A 24,368-nucleotide genomic window follows, 5' to 3' on the forward strand; every position below is an offset into this window, starting at 1 on the left:
CCATTTGCGCTGGCTTCAGGATAGGTTTGTCCCACTGAAACAGGAAAAAGTAGGAAAAGCGAATTGTGGTTGACAAAACAGCTCAGACAGCTAGTTAAGAGGAAGAAGGAAGCATACATTAGGTGTGGGAAACAGGAAAGGTGAGACCTGTTTGGTAGCCAGGAAGGAGCTTCAGAAAGGTCTTGGGTGAGCTCGAAGGGGGCATGAGAAAGCCTTAGCAAGTTGGATTAAGGAGAACCTCAAGGTGTATGTGTGAAGAACAGAAGGATGATGAGAATGAAGGTGGGGCCACTTAAGAATAAAGGAGGCAACATGCCTGGAAGCGGAGAAGGTTGGAAAGGTCATAAATGAATACTATATGCTTCATTGTTCACCAAAAAAATAAACTTGATTATGGTGAGGTCAGTATAGAACAGGCTGCATGATGTTGAGATGAAGGAAGAGGAAGTGTTGTATCTTCTTAAAAACATTAAGATGATAAGTCCCTGAGCTCAGATGTGATTTTCTCATGTAGCTGTGGGAAGGGAGAGGAAATAGTTTGAGCATTGGATATGATCTTTGAGTTTAAGTTATTTGGATTCAACATTTTGTTGAATTCAAAACTTTCAACAGTTATAACTTTGATTGCACCATTTATATTGCAAGTTATATCTGAGGCATATTGGAAAAAAATTAAAACTGAGAAATTGACTGATATCTTCCATTTAACATTTAGAATTTATGTGCAGGCAGGGGTATCAAATTTATGAAATTGTTTTATACAATCACGATGTGGTATCCTCAATTTTGCTGCATCAAGTGAAATGGGTAACTATTCTTCCTGGAGATGTGCTGCAGCCTGGGTCTTTTTAAACTTTGCAGTGGTGGCTTCCCCAGAATTTTCTGGCCACAGTCAACAATATCAGCGGCTTATTATAAAAGTGGCACGTGCTGGAGATGGAAATGGAGGGAACGTGGGAAGAAGGGCCTAGTAGTTGGTGAAAGGACTGATGTAACCATATAACCATATGATGTGGTGGAAGAGAGGACGAAAGAAGCGTAGAAATTGGAAGCAGCTGTGGGAGCAACAAGGAAACTGAAGCCTTGCTCCTTCAGATTCTGATTTGATATCACATCCAACCAAGCATTGGGATACATAGAACATTACAACATAGTACAGGCACTTTATCCCCACTATTCAATCGTAAGCTTATCCATTCTCCAACTCAGCCCCATGGCCCAGCCTTGCCCCCATAACATTTATGCCCCAGCTAATTAAGAACCTATTAATCTCTGCCTTAAATACATCTAATGACTTGGTCTCCAGCTACTCTGCCAGGAGAAATAATAAACCAATTTAACGAAAACAAGAGATTTATTTGCCTAGTTAACAGTTATTTTTGCAGCCAACAGTTTCTGAATGCATGTGATGGTAGGTCCTGGCAACATGTCTACAGAAAATAATCTCTTTGCATCCTCTCTTTCTTTTTCACTCTTTTTATTGGTTTTTAGCATATGCAAAATACATTGATACATATGATAATGATAGTAAATTAATAACGAGTTATAAATATCAAATAACAGTGAACAAGATACATATTAATCTATGTTATTAATTGGAAAACAAGAAAATAAACATATATTTCTAAACTAAGAATCAAACCCCTCCCTATGAGGGCTGCTAGCCAAGTTAAGGAATCCACTACTACTAATAATAAAAATAGAGTAAAAGAAAGACCAATAATCTATAAGTTTGGATAGTAATTGAGAAATGGACCCCAAAGAGAAAGAAAGTTATAATTCATTGCAGTAGTAGAACACCTAATTATTTCTAGAGACAGACGTGCCATCACATCCGACATCTTTCCATCCCAGAAAAATGGCCCTTCTGGCAATGAGGGAAGCAAAAGCCACTACGTGGGATTATGAAGAAGTCAATGTTAGATCACTCACTTTAAAGATAGCAAACGTGGACTAGGAGTCATATTAACATCAAGAACCAATGATCAAGTATGAAATATACCTTGCCAGAAATTAGAGAGAGAAAGACATAACCAAAACATGATACAAAGTACCTTCCTTAGTTATGCATTTATCATATTCAGAAGAGATGTTAAGATAAAATTCAGCTAACTGAACCTTGGAAAAGTGGGCCTGATGGGCTACTTTAAATTGTATTAATGAATGCCTAGCACAAAGAGAAGATGAGTGAACACATTTCAAAGTAGAATCCCATGTAGTTTAAGAAAATGGTTGTTGAAAATTTTGTTCCCATTTTTTCTTAATATCACCCAGGGAACTATCCCTAGATCTTCAAAATAATTCATAAAGGGCTGAAAGGAATCCTTTATGATTAGATTTAAAATTATATACTTCCCAAATAAGGTTAAGATCTAAGTCCTGGGGAAGCTTCAAAGTTAATAATGAAAAAAGTGATGTTTAGATATTGTAAATTTAATAGATAATTGTTCAAAAGAAGCAAGATTTTGGTCAATTAATAGATCTAAAATAAGATTTGAAACCAAGCATAACCATTGAATGTAACCTATATCTTGGACCGAAGGTAAAAAAATGGAGTTACATAGAATAGGGCTAATCAATAAAAACCTGTGGTAACTAAAATGTTTCCTAAATTGAAACTAAATTCTCAAAGTGTGTCTGGCGACTAAATTGTCATTAACCTGGAAGCCAAAAAAAGGTAAGGGTGCTCCAAGTATTGAAAGAAGAGAATACGTTTTAGTAGATTTAATCTCTAGGTCAATCCATTTTTTAAATTATAATTTTTTTATTTTTCACACTGTGAACCATATCAACCAAAATATGTACAAACGTTTCTCATTAAATTTACACAGTGGTCTTTTCTCTTTTTTTTCCCCTTTCCCTCCCTCCCCTCTACCCACCCCCCTCCAAAACCCATAAATATTCAACACTTACAGTACAATAAAACCATAAAACAATATCTTCATACAAAGGAAAATAAACAAGAAAAATGTATCATCTATTTATTGCACACTGAATCGAATCGTTTTGTCTTCTTATCATTTTCATTCTCATTTTAGGGAGATGGAGGTCGTAGGCAAGCTCTCTCTGATATGTTCCATGTATGGTTCCCAAATTTGTTCAAACATTGTGACTTTATTTTTTAAATTATATGTTATTTTTTCCAATGGAATACATTTATTCATTTCCATGTACCATTGCTGTATACTCATGTTTTCTTCCATTTTCCAAGTTTTTTTTAAACTTTATTTAAAATTTTATGACATGAATAAAATAAAAATTACATTTAAAGAAATAATAAAATATAAGATAATAAAAATTAGAATACTACATCATTAAAATACACAAATTAACCTCCCCAATAATTATAGCACAACATTAATCATCTAATTTAAAATTAGTCCAACCCTCCCCCCCAAAATAAAGAGTGAAGAATTAATTAACAATATTGTAAATAAAATAGAAAAAACCCCACTTACAAAAAAAAGGATAAAACTTAACAACAAAAAAAATTACTAACAACAAAAAAATCAATACTAAAATAATACCCTTAAACATATATTTAAATCAAACATAATACATGTATTTAACAAATGAAATCCACATTAAAACTAAGTTCAAATATTAAAATCATATATCAACCACATATCTGTTATACAAAAAATCATAATTAATAATACATAAATACAGAATTTCCATTAATACCAAGTTTCCTTTATAATTCATCGAGAGAACAAAAACATCCCTTAGAAAAACAATCAGATAAACTTTTTATTCCTTTCCCCTCCCCTTATATAAAAAAAGAAAAAAGTTCAAACTCTTATAAAATTCTCCATATTCTTCATTTATAACATCTTCAAAATTCTCTATCGAAATTAACTTAATTTTATTAAACTCTTCTCCCTCAATGTATTTGTACTTAATTTTCTTCTTTTTCTTCTTATCACCTTTCCCCTCATCTTTCTCTTCATCTAATTCAACATCCTCAATTTTTGACTTATTATCTTCTGTGACATCAACTCTTAAAAAAGAAAGAAAAAAAGAGAAAATAAAAACCCCAAAAAAAAGAAAAAAGGAGAGAAAAAAAACCTCCTAATTCCCTCTCAATTACAATCAGAAAACAAAGAGTTAAAAAAAATTATTTATTTAAAAAATAATAATAAAAAAAAAACCTTCACTTCTTAACCCAAAAATTAAGAAGAAAAAAAAAACAGGTCAGAGGTCACAACTACCTCCTCCTGTTTAAACCGCCCAAAGCGGTAACTCCCCCAAAATATTGGGTGTGAGATAACTCACAGGTAGCTGATGACTTCTGGAAACTAGTGCCCACCCAGTTCCCTCTCCCAACTCCCATTTCATTAAACTATCATCATTATTTAAACTATTTAAACTCTTCTCAAAAAAAAAGATAAAAGATTTATTTTTTTAAATCAACGTTACCACTTCGGTCACCATTGCTTCCATTTCTTTTAAAAAACTGGATCCCACCTTAAATCTCTACTCTTTGGAGACCTTGTAGGACTACATCGTTCCTGAAACTGCATGATTGGTAGAGACTGAGCAAAGTCCATAACCTCTTTAGGATTGTCAAAGAACTTTGGCTAATTTCCATCCTAAAAAATCTTCAGTACCGCAGAATACCTGAATGTTGCCTTATGTCTTTTTTTTCCACAACCGTTCTTTCACAGAATTAAATTCGCGTCGTTGAAACATAATTTCTTGACTCAAATCTTGATAGAAGAAAACAGGATTATTCTGAACCATCAAAGGAGATCTATTTTGCTGGGCATTTCTAATAGCCGTACGTAAAATTGTCTCTCTGTCACAATAGTTTAAACAAAGGATCAGAACAGGTCTTGGATTCTGTCCTGAAAAAGATTTTCTTCTTAAAACTCTATGAGCACGTTCCAGTATTAAACCTTCAGGGAATTTATCCTGTCCTAACACTCGTGGAATCCATTCAGTAAAAAATTTTCTTGAATCTGGTCCTTCTATGCCTTCTGGCAAACCAACAATTTTCATGTTGTTCCATCTAGATTGATTCTCCAAATAATCAACCTTTTTTGCTAAATTATTATTTTGGATCTGCAATGTTTCAATTATTCTATTTTCATCTTGCAGTTGATCCTGTGCATCGACTAAACCTTGATCACACATTTCAAATCTTTCAATGGTTTCAAGCTTAAAAGCTCCATTAATGACTTCCACCATCGCATTAATCTTGGAAATAAACAGGTTCACAAAATTAGCTAAGTGACTTGATACAGAATATATCTTATCTTCAAGATCCTTAACAGACATTTCAACAGAAGTAGATTCAGACATAATGGGGTCTTGCTGTTCCTTAGAGACCACGGGATCTTCTGTCCCTTCCCTTAATTTAGTATCTTTTCTAGCAGTTTGACTTCGTATAAAAATCCCTCTCAAAGTCCCCCCAGCAATGCCAGGAGACTGAAGATCAGGGTTATCTTTAAGCCAAATCTCTTTAATCATCTTCACTGAATCGATGTCTGGAAAAACCGTTGTAATTGAAGATGGATTTTGCAGCGCCACCACTATAGCAGTCGAATGACAACTCTTTAACTCTCCAGCTGGTGGCGCCCCAGCTGATTCAACTGTCAAAGCCTCAGCAACAACACCTGCAGTGGCCACCGTGCGAAACACTGGCACCCGTCCAACCCCTTGTTCTGAAAGCTGTTGAGTGCGATCTTCAGAGAGCCTCACCGGCTTAAAACAAAGCTTCAATGCCAAACTCTGCACGTCCTCCTCTGGATCCATTCTACGTTGAGACCTGGCTTCTTGTAAACAAGTAGGCTCAGACAATTTCGGAAAATGTAGTTTTTTAACAGTCTGTTGATATTTTCTTTTACCTTTTTTTTGCATATAAACCATTAGGCACTAATCCAACACCTCTTATTATTTGTAAACTTTTAAAATAACTTTAACGGGCACTTAAAGACAAAACAATAAATCAGAGTCAGGAGAGGTCTGGAAGGCACGTCTGTTCCCTACGCCATCTTGCCACCCCCCCCCCCCATTTTCCAAGTTGACATTATACATTTTTTTGCTATCGCTAAGGCAATCATAATGAATTTTTTTTGCACTTGTCCAATTTGAGGTCTAATTCTCTACTTCTTATGTGTCTTAAAAGAAATATCTCTGATTTTTTTGGTATGTTATTTTTTGTAATTTATTTAGTATCTGATTTAATTCTTCCCAAAACGTATTTACTTTCATACATGCCCAAGTTGCATGTAGTGTTGATCCCATTTCCTCCTCTATCCAATAATGTTGAATCCCATTTTTAAAATTTTTGCGGAGTAATATATATCCTGTGTAACCAATTATACTATATCATGCATAACCTTGTGTTTATTGTATTCTTCATAGTTCCAGAACATAACTTTTCCCATACTTCATTTTTTATCTTTGTTTAGATCCTTTTCTCATTTTCCTTATCTTGCAGCTTAATGTACATGTTGGTTATAAATCTTTTGATTATCATTGTGTCTGTAATCACGTATTCAAAGCTGCTTCCTTCAGGTAATCTCAAGCTCTTTCCCAATTTATCCTTTAAATAAGTTTTCAATTGATGATATACAAACATTGTACCATGAGTTATTCCATATTTGTACTTCATTTGTTCAAATGTTAATAAATTATTTCCCAATAAAACAATTTTCTCTTCTTTTGATTCCTTTTCTCCCCCATTCTCTAAAGGAAAGGTTGTCTATTGTAAAAGGGATTAGCGGATTTTGCATCAATAGTAATTTTGGTATTTGATAATTCGTTTTTATATTGCACCAGCTTTTCATCCCACTTATAAAGTATATGTTCTGGTACCTTTTCCCCTATTTTATCTAGTTCTATCTTAGTCCAGTCTGGTTTTTCCGTTGCTGGTAAAAATCTGATAAATACCTTAATTGTGTGGCTCTATAATAATTTCTAAAATTTGGTAACTGCAAACCTCCTTGATTATACCTCTCTGCTAATTTATCTAATGCTACTCTTGGATTCCTCCCTTTCCACAGGAATTTCCTTATTATTCTCTTTAGTTCCTTAAAGAATTTTTTCAGTTTAGGGAATTGGTAACGTTTGAAATAAATATTGTATCCTTGGGAACACGTTCATTTTAATGCAGTTTACCCTCCCTATCAACGTTAGCGGTAATTCTTTCCAATGTTCTAAGGCTTCCTGCAATTTCTTTATTAGTGGCTGATAATTTAGTTTGTACAAGTGGCTTAAGTTATTATCTAACCTGATCCCTAGGTATTGGATTGCTTGTGCTTGCCATTTAAATTGTGATTTTTTTAAAATTCTGTATAGTCTGCGTTACTCATTGGCATCACTTCACTTTTATTTGCGTTGATCTTGTACCCCGACATTTCTCCATATTCCTTCAATTTCTTATGTAATTCTTTTACTGATACCTTTGGTTCTGTTAGGTGTACTATGATGTTATCTGCAAATAAACTGATTTTATGCTCCTCCTTTATTTTTATCCCTTTTATTTTATTTTCTATTCCTATCAGTTCTGCCAAAGGTTCTATTGCTAAGACAAACAATGAGGGGGATAGTGGACATCCCTGTCTAGTTGACCTACTTAATTTAAAGTGATACTTAATTTAAAGTGATACATATCCATTTACTCTTACCTTCGCCAATGGTCCATTATACAATGCTTTAATCCAAATTGTATATTTTTCTGGTAGATTGAACTTCTGTAATACTTTAAATAAGTAATTCCACTCTACTCTGTCAAAGGCTTTTTCTGCGTCTAGAGCAACAGCCACTGTTGGTTTCTTATTTCTTTGAACTGCGTGGATTAGATTAATAAGTTTTCAGACATTGTCACTGTTCGTCTTAATAAATCCAGTTTGATCTTGCTTTACTATTTTAGGTGCACAATCGGCCATTCTGTTTGCTAATAATTTAGCTATTATCTTATAGTCTGAGTTAGGTAGAGATATTGGTCTATAAGATGCTGGTGTAATGGATCCTTCCCTGTCTTTGGTATTACTGTAATTATTGCTGTCTTGCATGAACCTGGCAAGTTTTGTGTTTTTTCTATCTGGTTCATTACTTCCAGGAGAGAAGAAATTAATAACTCTTTAAATGTTTTATAAAATTCTTTTGGAAATCCATCCTCTCCTGTTGTTTTATTGTTTGGCAGCTTTTTTAATATATCCTGTACTTCCTCTATTTCAAATGGTTTTATTAGTTTGTTTTGTTTCTCTTCTTGCAATTTCGGCAATTCAATTTTAGCTAAAAATTCCTCTATTTTATCATCTTTCTCCTCGTTCTTAGTTTGATAAAATTGTTAATAAAATTCCTTAAAATTTTCATTAATTTCTGTTGGATTATATGTAATTTGTTTGTCCTTTTTCCTTGATGCTAGTATCGTTCTTTTAGCTTGTTCTGTTTTAAGTTGCCAGGCGAATATTTTATGTGTTTTTTCTCCCAGTTCGTAATACTTTTGCTTTGTTTTCACCTTGTAAGTTTGTAATGTTTTATATTTAATTTTTTTTGTCTGCCAATTCTCTCATTTACGTTATATCATCCCTTTTTACTAATTCCTTTTCTTTACTTACTATCTTCCTTTCCAACTGCTCTATTTCCTGATTGTAATCCTTTTTCATCTTAGTCACATAACTTATTATCTACCCCCCCCTAATGAAGGCTTTCATTGCATCCCATAATATAAATTTGTCTTTCACTGATCCTATGTTTATTTCAAAATATGTTTTAATTTGGCGTTCAATAAACTCCCTAAATTCCTGTCTTTTAAGTAGCATGGAGTTTAACCTCCATCTATATGTTCTTGGTGGGATGTCCTCCAGTTTTATTGCTAATAATAGGGGTGAATGATCTGATAGTATTCTAGCTTTATACTCAGTTTCCTGACTCTCCCTTGAATATGGGCTGACAACAAAAAACATATCAATCCTTGAGTAAGTTTTGTGCCTACTTGAATAATATGAAAATTCCTTCTCTCTTGGGTGTTACCTCCTCCATATATCCATAAGTTTCATTTCCTGTATTGATTTAAGCATAAATTTGGCTACTTTATTCTTTTTACTTGTCTTTTGTCCAGTTTTATCCAACGTTGGGTCCAAATTAAAGTAAAATCCCCTCCAATCGATATATTCCTTTGAGTGTCTACAATCTTCAAAAAAAAATCCTACATAAACTTTTGATCCTCCTTGTTAGGCACATATATATGGAGCAAATTCCAAAATTCTGAGTATATCTGACACTTTATCATTACAAACCTCCCTGCCGGATCTATTATTTCTTCCTCTATTTTGATTGGTACATTTTTGTTAACTAGTATGGCCACACCTCTAGCTTTTAAATTATAGGATGCTGCCATTATGTGTCCTACCCAGTCTCTCTTTAGTTTGTTATGTTCTGCTTCAGTTAGATGTGTTTCCTGCACAAATGCTATATCTATTTTTTCCTTCTTCAATAAATTTAGTAGCCTCTTCCTTTTAATTTGGTTATGTTTTTCATTAATGTTTATAGTCATAGTTCAAAATGGCCATCTTATATCTTGCATACTCCTCTTTTCTACCTCTTCGCCACCTCCATCCCCCTTTTCCCCATTTTCAACTCTTAGTTTTCTCTTATTACACTTAATGTATGACAACACATTTAAGACATAAAGTACCCCTGCAGTTCCCACATTCACTAATACCTTAACACCAAAAGTTCCCCCCCCCCCCCCCCTCTGAGTTGCCCCATATCCCTTGCCGGGCAACCACAACTCCCCTTTTCATTTGGATTGTGATCTTGTTCGCAGCGTCAACTGATTTTGCAGTGATGGTTATTTCCCCCTCTACCCAGCCCTCTCCAGAAAACACTTTTTTTAAACACATAACAAAGCTCTCTTTTTTTCCGCCTTACTCCCTTTCTTCCCTTCTCTTTTCCCTCTTTAGTTCTTTACATATACATTGTTTTTACATTTTTATATGCACTTTATCGCCGTTCTTAATTCTTGTTACATTACTTCATCTCTTCTCTTGTCCTTGCATTTTCTCTGGATCCGAGAACAGTCTGTTTTGCTCCCCAGGTATAAATATTTTAATCACGGCTAGATGTCTTAACAAGAATTTGTAACCTTTTTTTTCCATAAAGTTGATTTCGCAATATTAAATTCCTTCCTCCTCTTTAAGAGTTCAAAACTGATGTCTGGGTAAAAAAATCTTTTTTGACTCTTGTATTCCAATGGCTTATTATCTTCTCTAATTTTATTCCTTGCCTGTTCCAGTATATTTTCTCTTGTCATATATCTCAAAAATGTTACTAAGATGGATCTTGTTTTTAGATGTGCCTGTGGTTTCAGAGCTAATGCTCTGTGTGCCCTTTCTATTTCCGTTTCTTCCTGCATTTCTGTTGTTCCCAGGACCTTTGGGATCCATCCTTTTATAACTTTCTTCATGTCTGTACCTTCTTCATCTTCCTTCAGGCCCACTATTTTTATGTTGTTTCACCTACTATAATTTTCCAACATATCAATTTTCTGAGATAACAATTTTTGTGTCTCTAATTTTTTTGTCACTTCCTTCCAATTTTTCTCTTAAGTCATTTCCTTCCTTTTCTACAGCCATCTCCCACTCTTCCACATTCTCTACTCTTTTCCCTATTTCTGTCATTACCAGTTCTAACCTTTGCATTTTATCTTCTGTTCTTTTCATTTTCCTTTAATTACATTAAACTCTAATGGTGACCATTCTTTTCGTGATCTCATTTGTTCTTCAAAAAAGACTTTATCTATATTCGGTTCATCAGTTTTACCTTCTATTTCTCTATGAAGACCTTGGTCGTCTTCTTCCTCTTCTTTTGTGCCTGAATCTGTGTTTGTCTTCTTCTCTTCTTTGTATCTGTGTCTCTTCTGTTTTTCCTGATGAGCTGCTTGTATCTCTTTGTCGGGCCTCTTCTTGCTGGGCCTCGTTGCTGGTCCTCCCCTCCTGGGCTGCTCGTCTGTTGTGCTTCCTGACGTTTATCTTCTTGTCGGTCATCCTTCTGACTATCTCCCATATCTATTTCATCACTCCCTCTTCTGCTGTCTTCCTTGTCCTCCAGCTGAGGGCCCTGGTGTCAGGCTTCCCTCAGCTGCTCGTTCTGTGACAGCCCACTCCTTTGCTGAGCCCCCCTCCTGCCGGTGTCCTTTTTCTCCTTTGCGCACTTTTATTTGGCTCTGAGAGCCATTTTTGTAGTGCACCAGCTGGTGGGTCGCGACTCTGCAGGGTAGGCACTGACCTCACGGGTTGGGCTTTCCTCGCCACCACAGCTTCCTGTTCTTTCGTGCAGGTAAGGCTTTCTTCTCTGGTGACTTCTTTTTTTTCCAGTTGTTTTTAATTTCTACTTGGGAGCCATCTTCTTTCTCTTCTCTGTATCTTCTATTTCTTATATTCTATTTTTGTTACGCTTTGCTTTTTCCTAACTTTTTTCCTATTTTCCTGGAGAGGGCTGGTTTTCCCGACTGACCACTACTGCATCACGTGACTCCTCTTGGTCAATCTGTTTTGATGCACCTTATATTCATTATGATGAATCCAAATAATGTTATATCTAATATTTGCTGCCCAGTAAAAAAAAATCTAAAATGAGGTAATGACAAACACCATTTCTAAAAATATTTTGAAGCAATTTTTTTTTGAGACAGGGCACTTTTTTTTCCAAATAGAGAATCTAAGGAATCAAAAAAGGATTTAGGAACAAAAATTTTCCAAAATATAGCTTGGAAAATATGAGAATTTAGGCAAAATGTTCATTTTGATATTAGCACGTCCAATTAAAGTCATCGAAAGAGGAGACTGTTGAGATAGAAACTTCTTAACATGATTTAGTAGGGTAAGGAAATTTACTTAAATTATTAAACTTTTTAGTAATATTAATGCTTAGATAGTTAAATTGATTTTTAACAATTTTAAAAGGGATAGAGGAATCTAAGCACCAGGAAGAATTCAAAATGAACATTTCACTTTTCTGCAGGTTTAATTTATAGCCTGAGAATTTACCAAATTGATCGAGAAGTTGCAAAATATGTGGAATCGATCATTCAGGATTGGATATGTATAACAGAAGATCAACAGCATAGACATAGAGTATTCCAGCTCTGGAGATTCCAGAGATCTCTGTTGATTGCTGAAAAGCGACTGGTAATGGTTTTAAAGCCAAATTAAATAAGAGAGGACTTGAGAGAAAACCCTGTCTGGTTCCATGATGCAATTTAAAGGGTTTAGATTAATTGATTTAGAAAAAAATTGAAGCTGTTGGAGATAAATCTATCTGTTTAATCCAATTTATAAATTGAGATCCTAAATTAAATTTCTTCAGTACACAAAATACATATTCCCATTCCACTCTATTGAATGCTTTTTCAGCATCTAAAGGAGATCATACATTCAGAGAACACAACTGTAGGGGAGTAAGGGATGTTGAATATTGAATTGTGAGTTACATCCTTTAAGTCCTGTTTGATCCTCAGAAATAATAAGAGGACTAACCTAGAAGCCAGGATCTTAGACAGAATTTTGGCATTAAAATTTAAAAGGGAAATTGTTCTGTAAGAGGAACAGTCTAAAGAAAGAATCCTTATTCTTTTAAGAATAAGGGAGATGGAAGCATTATGAAAGGTTTGCAGCAACTTTCCACTAATTGAAGATTGAGTAAAGACCGAGTCCACATTGGGTATCAGTAAGTGAGAAAAGGATTTATAGAACACCACTGGGAATCTGATTGAGCCAGGATTTTTACCGGACTGCTAAGCGTTAATAGCTCCCGCTATTTCCTGCTGAGAGGCTGTTCCAATTTAAATCTGTTCTCTGGTGAAACTGAAGGGATCGTCAATTTATCTAAAAAGTTCCATATTGAAGTTTGACCTTGAGTAATATCAGAACTAAATATTTTGGAATAAAATATCATTTATTTCAACATGACCAATCTCAACAATAAGCCGTTAAAATATCTGGTTTTTAATTTGGCTAGCCAAAACTCTGTCAGCCTCATCCCCTTGCACGTAATATTTAGATTTAGACTTTAGGGATTGAGTTTGTATAGGATAAGGAAGAATTTTTGAGTTCATCCTTTTAGAAAGTTCAAGTTTCAGGGTTAAGGCATATTGTTGATCAACAACCTTCAATTGAGTGGCCAAATTTTCTCTCAGAATTCACCTTCTTCTTAACATTAGACATATATGACATTATTTGACCTCGAATGAAGGCTTTTTAAAATATTTTATTTACCACAATAATAATTACATTTCATTACATTCAAAAATTATTTCAAAAAGTTATACGTGGTATATATGAAAACCCTCCTTTCCTTCCTTCCCCCAAAAGAAAAAAGAAAAGTAAGAAAAAGAGATTGAAGAAAGGACCAGAAAATGCCAAGGGAGTAGAGCATTTATATCATAGTCTAATTTTAGAGGTTGCCATGAAGTGAGGTCTTCGGAGAGTCTATCAAACATACAAACCCACATTTTGTAAATATAGGAACCATATTTTCCAAAATACGTAAGTAATCTTCTCTAGTGGTATACAGCTACATCTTTCCATACCTAAATCTATATCTGACTTCCATATTGCTATGCATTTCCTAGAAACTGCTAAAGCAATTTGTACAAATTCAATTTGATACATCATTAATTTTAATTTAGGTCTTATAACCTTAATATTACTCTATTAAAAAAAATAGCATCAGATGCTGTGCGAACTTGACCCCGTAATCTGATTCTAAAAGTTACAGACTTCCAACAAAAAATATCTAAATTTAGGACACTGCCACGTAGAATGCAAAAAAGTTCCAATCTCACGTCCACACCTAAAGCATAAATTTGATATAGTAGGATTCAGTCTTTTTTTGTGGAGTTGAATATAACTGATACAAAAAATTACATTGAACCAACCTATATCCAACATTTTTAATTTTTGTCATATTATTTTCACACAATTCCATCCAATCTTTCTCATTTAAATCTACTTCCCATCTTAATTTTGCTTTATGCACCCCTAATTTAGGGACTTTTTAAAATAAATTATATATTACAGAAATAAATTTTATTTACATTACTTTTACAGAATAATAATTCCAATTCACCCTGACTAGGTAACATCAAAATCGGACCTATTTTATCAGTCAAAAAAGCCTTAACTTGATAACATCAGAAGAGAGTATTAGTAGTCACAGTAAATTTATTCTTCATTCGTTGTAAATCTCCCAGCCTCAGAACAATCCTTTATCAATAACATCCAAGTCCTCAAAAATTGATTATGTATAGAGAATGTAATGAGTCTGTTTTAACAAGGGGGAATTTTTCATGAAATTAAACATTTCATGCCTATTTCATTATCAATATTATTCCATAATTCAATCATATGTTTCAAAATAAGTGTTTCCTTACTTCCTACCAACAATTTAGAATTCCATTTATAGTTATTTCTCCTATTTTACTAAATTCAATATTAACCCAAGCAGGAATTAACTAAACAATACATTAATTGAGTAGCTTTATAATAATTCTTAAAATGGGGGAGTTGTAATCCCCTCCACCCCCCCCCCCATTCAAATTTGCACGACAATATGAAGGCTTTAAAGGCAACCCAGACTATCAAGTCAGAAACCTCCAGGGTGGAATTTTCTGTGGAAGAAAAAGGCAGTTTGATCTTTTGTACATTTCAAAAACGTAGGGTCCAATAGTAAAAGAAAATTAAACTGCTTCTGTCTGGAAATTCTAGGTAATTCTGGGATATTAAAAGACAAAATCACAAGGGAATGGTCAGAAATTAGTATACTTTCATAAGTGCATCCTCTCTACTACCAATATTATGGATGCATGTCATGAAGGTAGGAATTGCAATCTAGACTGGTAAATTGATTTTGTAGAAATGGATACTTGATGGTTGGTTTGGACAGGATTGGCCAAAAGGCCTGTTTCTGGGCTCTGTGATCATTGCTTGATTTACCCAAGTCTCAAGGGTCCTGGCCCGAATTGTTGACTTACCCATGGATACTCTCTGACATGTTGAGTCACGATCACCTGCTCATTGATTGGGCGTTGATTCCTAAAATCTTTATTTGATCCCCAGCATATACAATTGTTCACATTCAGCTGTCAGAGCTGAACAATACACATGACAGAAATGACCTATTTTCCATAATCTTTAAATTCACCTTCTAGTGGAGGATGAAGTCATAACTGCAAATCATGAAATGACCCTTTCAATTCAGTCTTTTTATTTTTAAACTTTTAGTTAATACTTTGATTGGTTGAAAAACCCAAATCTGCACAAATGCAGAATGTGGCTGGCAGTTTTTTTGAAAATACTTCTGGGAGAAAATGCCAGAGAAGTATTTGAAGTGGAAGGATTTCACTGCTGTGGTTCATTGATATTCGAGTGCATATTTCAATGTTAGGCAGTTTTGAACAATAACTGAAAAAACGCTGAATATCTTTGCAGATCTTCAAATGGACAGGTGATAATATGTTCTTCATAAAAGGAGATATGGATTCTTTGGCCTTCGGTGGAGGAGGGTAAGTCTCTTTAACTAGTTTTAGCATCTTGTGTGACATTGAGAAAACTCCTCCAGGTCAATAAGAGATCTTGCCAACAAACTTTACAGAGAACTTTGGATGGATTGCTTTTACAAGTTATTTTTTGTGCAAAAAATGTTAAACGTACATCAACAATTTTAAAATTTTCTTTGTAGCACATTTTTAGAACCCGTGCCACTCTATTACACCCAAATTAACCTACAACCCTGTACATTTTCTAATGGTGGGAGGAAACCGGAGCACCTGGGGAAAACCCATGCAGATACAGGAAGAATGTACAAACTCTTTATAGACAACACTGGATTTTAAAAAAAGCTTTATTTAATATTTTCCAAACAAAAACTTTTACAAAATCCATAATATAAAAATTAGAACTATCCCACCCCCTCCCCCCCCCCCCCCCTCAACAGACCCCACAAGGGAAGCATTAAAGAAAATATTTATCACAGTTTAAGATGTTACTAAATTCATACATTTCAAATAAGGCGACCACATCTTAACAAAAAAATTCATAATTATCATGCAAATTATATGTTATTTTTTCCATATAAATACAGGACCTCAACTCATTCTGCCAACGATTAACATTTATCTCAACTTCATCTTTCCAGGAAGTCGCAACACATTTACGCGCTACCGTCACTGCTAAACATAGAAATGCTGTCTGAAACTTATCTAACCCCAAGTCCATAAATGGAACAATATAACCCAACAAAAACATTTTGGGATCTAATAAAAATGGAATTTTAAACAAATTTTGAAGAAATTCCCTAATTTTTTACCAAAATGATTGAACTTTATCACAAAACCAAACAGAATGTAAGAAAGTTCCAACACATCTAAAACACGACTCTGAATTACTAAATCCATATTTTCTCAATTTTTCAGTGCTTAAATATAACATGCAAAAAATTAGAATTAATCATACTGTATCTTACATTAAATTCACATCCTCAAAACACATCATTTCCCAGTTGGCCTCATCGATATCACAAGTTAAATCATTTTCCCATTTAATCCTAGATTTATCTAAATTTATTTTGTCCATAGTATCTTGTAACAATGCATATTTCTCTGAAATAAAGCCCTTATCCGAAAAATGAGAAATCATAAACTCAAATTTCGTTAACTTGGGAATTTTCATTTCTCTTACAAAATTTTCTTTCACTAACGCTCTAATTTGATAATAAACGAACAAAGAATTCTCTGAAATCCCAAATTACTCTAAGTTGATTAAATGATAAAAAAATTACCCTCTTCAAAACAATCCTGCAATAACTTTATTCCTTTAATCTGCCAATTGCTTAAATATCTATTATTCCATGTAAAAGGAATTAATTTATTGATATATTGGGGCCTGAACCAATATTTTACTTTTTGAGCCTATTAATAAGTTCCTTTTAGTCCAAATCTCTAATAAGTGTTTCAAAACCAGTATATTGTATCTTTGTAATAAAACAGAATTCCATTTAAATACAAATTGATGTGGACAAGGTTCCAATATACCAACCAATTCTACCTTGGCCCAACTAGGGGAACACGGAACATCTAACATACGAATAATAAATCGTAATTGAGCTACCTCATAATAATTTTGAAAATGGGGTAATTGCAAACCTCCCAAAGCATACTTCCAAGTCAATTTATGCATCTCTACTCTAGCTAGTTTCCCTTTCCATAGAAATTCTCGGACTACTTTATTTAAGTCCTGAAAAAAAAGATTTTGAAAGAAAACAAGGAATGATTGAAAAAAATATTGAATTTGTGGAAAGATATTGAGAACACTGGATTTGAAACCGGGATGCCAGTACTGCAATAGCATCATACAAACCATGTAATTTGAAAAATTAATTGGAGCTATTCCATATGCATATTTAAATGACTCATCAAATTTGAAAGCAGTCGGCAATTAATTCATTTTGGAGCATAGTCCACAGATTTTTTTCTATTCATTCGAGATCTCCCAGAGCGCAGTTAGTGGATGATCTACAAAACTAGACTGATAAAATGTGGCTTCAGTATGATCAAGAACAGGAGGGCCCTATTTTTAAGGAGCACCTGTGAATGAAGAAGGTTGGCCCTCATCACTGTCTAGTTGAGGATAGATAAACCTCTCAGCTAGTTGTCATTCTTCCTGAAACACCAGTTTTTGGCATTTTGGTTAAACAAGTTAAAAGATTTTTCAAAGCTGACGATCAGATTCCTTAATTATTCCCTTTCAGTAGTAATGTTGATGAAAAGTTTCTGCTAAGAATTGAGTACCACAATGTTTTCAGAAGCAGCAGCTTTCCACAATATAAAACTGTTCTGGGGCAGGTTTATTTACAAAAGCTGCAAACTATATTAAAATTGTAAATTTGGAGGTTTAAACTTTTTAAAACATTTTGCTAATTTAAATGGACATTTCATTAATTTTACTCATTTTGTTCTCTTCAAGTTACCTGTTCAGAGATGTCCATAGATAAGCAAAATTTTGCAATGCTGATTGTATTGACCAGTTGTATTTAAACAGATCTTGTGTGTAGTCAAAGCACAATGCTGGAGAAACTCAGCAAGTCAAACGGCGTCCTTTATATTAGCAAAGGTAAAAATACATAACCGATGTTTATCAAGGTACGGAAAGATGTCGGCAGGCGTCCGAATAAGAGTGGGGAGGGAGGAAGTGTGGCTGTAAAGGCAGGAGGTGATAGGTAGAGAAGGAAGGGATGGACAGCAGCAAGGGGAGGAGGGGATGGCTGTGTGAATAGAGAGGGAGGGAGGAGGAAGGAGAGCTGGAAGGGGGAAGGGAAGTGGGGTGGGGGGGAAACGGAAGAGCAGATTAGCTAAAACCAGAAAAGTCTGATTAGAGAGTGCCCAGATGGAATATCAGGTGATCTTATGTGTGTTGCATCATGCTGACATTTTCCCTGATCAGAGTATACAGTCGAATCCCCATTATTCAGAACTCAAATCAACTAGAAACTCAAACAATCGGCTAAAAAAATTTAAGGAAATCAATAAATAAACAGAAATTTAAATAAATAAAAGTTTAAAATTGTAAAAGTAAATTTCTCCAAAGCAGCCCCCAACCCCTTGGTGAAAGTGGGAGCAAACGTTCAACCAGCGGAGTGCACTTAGTCATGCCCACTCAACAGCAGCTGTTTGAATAAAATGGTGGCTCCCAGGGCAACTGTCCCAAAGTGCCGAGTAAGAATCTTTATCTTTACGCTAATTAAGTACATTAGTGAAGCTTTACCTGCAAACTTAGAGGAGGGCGGGTTAATTACGACAACGGCATGGTTATTACAGTGCCAGCAACCAAGGTTCTAAGATATAAATGTTGTTAGTTACAGTAATTACCTGATTAAAGTGAACTTTACCTAACTAAATACAACACTTTTTTTCAAATTACTTTACATTTTGCATTGTCTTTTGGCTTTTAAACTGTATTCTTAATGCAGGTGCATATGGGCCATCTGCAATTCCCATGAGATAATGGGGATTCTACTGCATTTCTAATTCATTCTCTGTTCTGTTCTTGGCTTGCTCATCCTTTATATATTTCTGTTATTACCTTTTCCAGGAGGTGACAGGTTCCATTTCACCTTGAGTGACATGTTGCTCTTGAATTTCTGATTTATTAATGTATTCTAATTTGACGCCCCAACCCACAGTGGAAGCATTCAGCCTCCTCTCTTGAGGTTGACAAGGATAATTCCAGGATTGAAAGGGTTATCATATGAGGAGTGTTTGATGGTTCATGGCCTGTACTCGTTTAAAAAAATATATGGGGGTGGGAGGGGAGTCTCATTGAAACATTTCGAATGTTGAAAAGTGTGTACAGAGTAGATGTAGAAATGTTGGGAGAATCGGGGACAAGAGGGCACATATTCAGGATTGAAGGGTGTTCACGTAGAACAGAGATGTGGAGGAATTTCTTTAGCCAGAGGGTGGTAAATCTGTGGAATTTGTTGCCACAGCCAGTTGTGGAGGCCAGGTCATTGGGTGTATTTAACAGCTGCTTGATTATCCAGGTTATGGGGAGAAGGCCGGGCAGTGGGGCTAAGAGGGAAAATGGATCAATTCAAGATTAAATGGTGGGGTAGTCTTGATGGGCTGAATAGCCTTTTCTGTTTCTTTGTCTTATGATCATTCAAATTAAGTGACGATATAAGAATGTCACTTCTCATTTCCACAATTCCTTATAACCTAGAAGGAGATCACTTTGAATTCTTGAGGGTTTGCTGGCTCATATAGCAATTGAATCTTTTCACATTTCTCCTGTGTTCTACACTCCCCATTTTCCCAGATCTCTCCCTTTCCCCATCCCCAGATTCTGCCCTTCACCTAACACATCAGGGGCAATCTACAATGGACTGTAACATCATCAAACCAGTCTCTGAGAGGATAGTTGAGAACCCTGGGAGTTTGCATGTGGTCACAGAGACAGCATGGAAAGTCAGAGGAAACACTGGGCCAGCAGCTTCACTAATTGTGCCTCTGTGCAGCCCTCTTCTTTCCTGCTCAGTCATCATCTGTGTTCTGTAATATTCTCTGTGACCTTTGTGGAATAAAAACTTGAATGAAATGATATTAATGTTTTGCTGTTTAGTTGTCTCCTACAATTAATTCACTGCATTCTTTACAGAGGAGAAATTGGATTGTGGTTGGATGGAGATCTGTACCATGGGCGTAGTCACGCTTGTAAAACATTTGACAATCACATCCTTTCAAAGAAAGAAGATTTCTATGTACAGGACATTGAAATATGGGCCTTTGAGTGAAAAATCCTTCACGTAAGCACTGAAGAAATGAATCACTCCCATGATTGCGGGACCCCAAAGTCTACAAGCATCAGTGAAGCAAAGCTGAATCTTGGCATATCAAAACTGACACTTGCTTCCTCGTTCCTGCCTTTGTTGGAGCAACCCAGCCACTTTTGTTAAGAGGTTACAAGAGTTAAATTGCTTTAAGTGTTGAAGCTTATTGAACAAAACTGTTCCTTCAGTTGCCCAGTATATACTGCATCTCTAAATTCTAAACACCAGCCTCTGGTCCAATCGTTTTAATTTGTGAAAACCCAATGTCATCAAACTGAGCCTTGACTTGTTGCAATCACAGAGATGATCAGGTCAAAGCAGAGTAAATATTACAGTCTTGCAGATGTGAATCAAATGTAATTTAGTTTTGATCAGCGAGGAGAAACCCAATCTAAGTGTGGGATAGATACTGTAAACACTTAGGGTTTGGTGACAAAAGAAGCTGGGATTGCTCCAAATAATTAATCTTTGTTAAAGAATACTGCTTTCTTATTGCAAAATTAATGGAAAAATAGAAATATGTAAAGAAATTAGCCTTGTCAGTAGAGTGTTGGAGGTTTGTTTAATTCTGCAAAGGTGATGGAGTATATTTAGTATTTATTGGGCATATATTTATCCTACTCTTTAGCTTCATAGCACACTAAACTCCCAAGCACATACTGAGTACCCATGGTTGTGCTGTCTGTAAATGTGTGTACATTGTGAGTGCAGCTAACACCGCCCTACCACAGGATAGTGTAGGTACTGTTGATAGTAGGAAAATATTTTTAGACGTGAAATTTGCAGATTAGTCATGACCTCAAACAACCTTGGCAGGCAATGTTTCATGGTTATTTCTGGCCTTGTCATTATCGAGAATGAATCGAGCCAGTGACTGTCTCAGAAAGCAAAGGTTTTCTGTGTATTTAGTCAAGTCTGAAACCTATTTTTTTAATATTTCTGTTCTGGGTGTGACAGTGACTTCGAGTGCTGGAAATCCACTTGTTCCAAATGCATTGTATATGAACCTGTAAATTAAAGTAAAATATATACTGTTCCACAGTTTAGTAAAGTGGAATAGTGAATTGATTACAATATTTTGAATTATAATAGAAATTAACTCAGGCCAATTAATTGTATTGGCTTTAGTTGCAGCCAATTCTTTAGTATGCTTCCAAATTTAAGTTTTTGGATTGTTGGAAGAGAGTTTGCTGCTACAGTTCAAAAAGGCATTATTTTCTGAATGTGAAAAATACATCAATTTGCTCTTTTTTGTTGCCTAATGTACTGTAACATTGGTGGGATATAGCCTGACTGTTTACAGATTTTTTTTTTCCCCAAAATGAATTTCAAAATAAATATTGCAGCTTTTCTTCCCCTTCAGTCTTCCACAGCAGTATTATTGTCTTTGTGGAGTTACCGCTACCTATATTAAAAATATATATTTAAAGTCCTAGAATTTATCACAGTACTGCAATGTAATGGTGATGTATAGTAGAATAAATTATTGGAACAATATCTTCTTGTCTGAGCTGATTTGTTTTCGTAGAATCCTGCAGCGCAAGAAAAGATCACTCAACTCTTCTGTGTACCAGGTCTTGGATGGTTCCCATTGTTTTTCATTTGTCCCTCAATTTTGGGACAGTCTGTTCAAATTTTTTTGTCCTTAAAAAAAAAAGCTGAACAAAATAATGTTCTCATTGCTGTGCCCTTTAAGTTGTTTTGATAATGTATTCCTATTATGATAAGCTGTGCAGAATTTCTTGAGAATATTTTCTTTCCAACTCATTTGTCTACAGCTACCTTATGATGTGTTCACTTGTTTACTTAATACATATTTTAATTTTATGGAATATAGCACAAAAATAGGCCCTTCAGCCCATGGTCTGTTTCCCTCCAAAACCTGCCTGATCACATCTGCCTAAATTCTACTGAAGCTTTGCTAATGTCACTGTGCCCAGCACCTCCCCTGGCAGAGCATTCTCATGCATAATCACATACTCCTACTTCTTCGTTCTGATGGAGGGGCCAAGATGGTGGGTGAGATGAGTCCATCATTATATTGGCTGCTTTTCCAAGAGCAGGCTGATTTTCGTATTTTCTGAAACTTTGTTAACTAGCAATGAGCTGTAAGATATTTGAATTTAGCAACATAATTCCCTATAGTCGTCTAAAATACCCGAATGCGCCTGTCGGGAGGCCACCTGAAAGCGGAAAACCGTCCTGGAGGTGTCCTTACTCAACCCACCTCGAGGAGGTATATTCTCCGCTTCTGAGCGATCCGCCTAAACACCTGAAAGCAGCAGACTGAAAGTGGCTAGCAGCTTTCAGGTGCCTAGTAGGGGGCGGGCTGATGACAATCAGCTGGCAACCCAACTCCCCGTGCCCAACAGCCTCTCTCCACTGCCCACAGTCCACCTCGCAGCGCCTGACAGCCCCATGGCGTGGGACTACAGGGCAGGGGCAGCCGGCACGGGACGTCGGGGCTGGAGCGGCCAGCCTGGCCGCCCCTGCCCCGAATTCCCGTACTGGCTGACCCTGCCCCGACTCAGGAGCCGGAATTTGTTCCACGGCACCTCTCCCTGCTGCGGACCTTTCAGGTGGCAGAACAGTGCCTTCAGTGCTGCCACCTGAACGTCGCTTCGCAGACACCCACAGCTGGCTCTGGAGCCGCATTCTCCCAGCTATTCCACCTGAAAGCAACTTATGTATCTTCAATGATTTAAATTCGCCTTGAATTGCACCGATGAGCAGATAGTGCACAATCAAAAGACGAGGGGAAACCAAGAGAACACAAACCAGTCCTCCTCAAGGGGTCAGCAGTGGAGAGGGTAAAGAACTTCAAATTCCCAAGTGTCAACATTTCTGAAGACTCAACTTGGTTCCATCATGTTGATGCAATCATGAAGGTACACCGGCAGCTATATTTCGTTCGGCATTTGAGGAGATTTGGTATGTCAACAAACTACAGGTGAATTGTGGAGAGCATTTTGATTGTTTGCATCACTGTCTGGGATGAAGGCACAGGTCAGGAAAAGGCTGCAGAGGGTTGTAACTTGGCCAGCACCATCACGGACACCAGCTTTCACTTCATCAAGGTCATCTTTAAGAGGTGGTGTCTCATGAAAGCAGCTTCTAACATCAAGGACCCTCACCATCCCATCAGCAAGGAGGTAGAGGAACCTGAAGATGAACACCCAACATGATAAAAACCGCTTCCCCTTCCCTTCTATTATCAGATTTCTGAAAGGAAAATGAACTTCTGGACACTATTTCATTTTTTCGTGCAAATTTTATTTTTAATCTTGTATTTATGGAATTGCAATTTATAGCAATTTTTCACTGGTAATGCATAATTCTGCTGCCACAAAACAACCAATTTCATACTTACTGCATGGAAACAGGTCCTTTGTCTCACCAATTTCATGGTGGCCAAAACCACTCATTTGTCCTTGTCCCTTTGTTAACGGTGTTTTCTTTTATTCTTCAACACTATAGGCTCCTCGTGCCAATGAACTTGAATTGTCTCTGATTAAATATTAGGACTCCAATGATATTGGAGTCACAAATTTCATTGTTGCTTTCCTTTGGTTAGTGACATTTTTTTCTCCAGTATTTTATCCCTCCTTGCCAAGTATCTCATGGTTTTGCTCCTGCACTCATTTGTATTAACTCATGGTTTGCCAGTGATTTCTTATTCGTGTCAATAATTTCCTCCATTTACTCAATGTCTCAACATCTTTATACTGTCTTCTGCTCAATACACCTTTATGTTGTTCTCACTTTAATCCTAGAGTTGTCTGGAATAACCTGTTCTATTCCTTAATTGAAAACCTACCCATATGTTAAACTATTCTTTCATTGAAATCTCATTTGTTTTAACAAATGTTAATGGCCGTAGATCCAATTGAGCTTTACAAAAGACTGCATTTATTATGTAGCTGTAAGAGTAGTTAGGGTCTTTTGGGGGGAGGGGATAAATGTATTACTAATTTATTATTAAGTACTTTATTAATACAAGGGATTTTGCTTTTTTATATATTTTTTGTATA

At 35.8% G+C, this 24,368-nt stretch overlaps 1 protein-coding gene across 5 annotated transcripts in view; it reads left to right on the forward strand.

Annotated features, from left to right (window-relative positions):
- Positions 1 to 21,834, forward strand: part of oxr1a (oxidation resistance 1a) — a 354,447-nt gene extending 332,613 nt beyond the window's left edge. For 4 of the 5 annotated variants that reach the window (XM_069920289.1, XM_069920290.1, XM_069920291.1 and 1 more), the window contains 2 exons: positions 15,444 to 15,517; positions 20,166 to 21,834. In XM_069920289.1, the coding sequence (XP_069776390.1) occupies positions 15,444 to 15,517; positions 20,166 to 20,301 (210 nt within the window). In that variant the 3' untranslated portion in view covers positions 20,302 to 21,834. Of the gene's footprint in view, positions 1 to 15,443; positions 15,518 to 18,050; positions 18,123 to 20,165 lie in introns of all 5 variants that reach the window. The other variant, XR_011352015.1, reaches the window with a different exon arrangement.
- Positions 21,835 to 24,368: the final 2,534 nt, after the last annotated feature.

This window comes from Narcine bancroftii, chromosome 2 (assembly GCF_036971445.1).
Source record: "Narcine bancroftii isolate sNarBan1 chromosome 2, sNarBan1.hap1, whole genome shotgun sequence".
NCBI lineage: Eukaryota > Metazoa > Chordata > Chondrichthyes > Torpediniformes > Narcinidae > Narcine > Narcine bancroftii.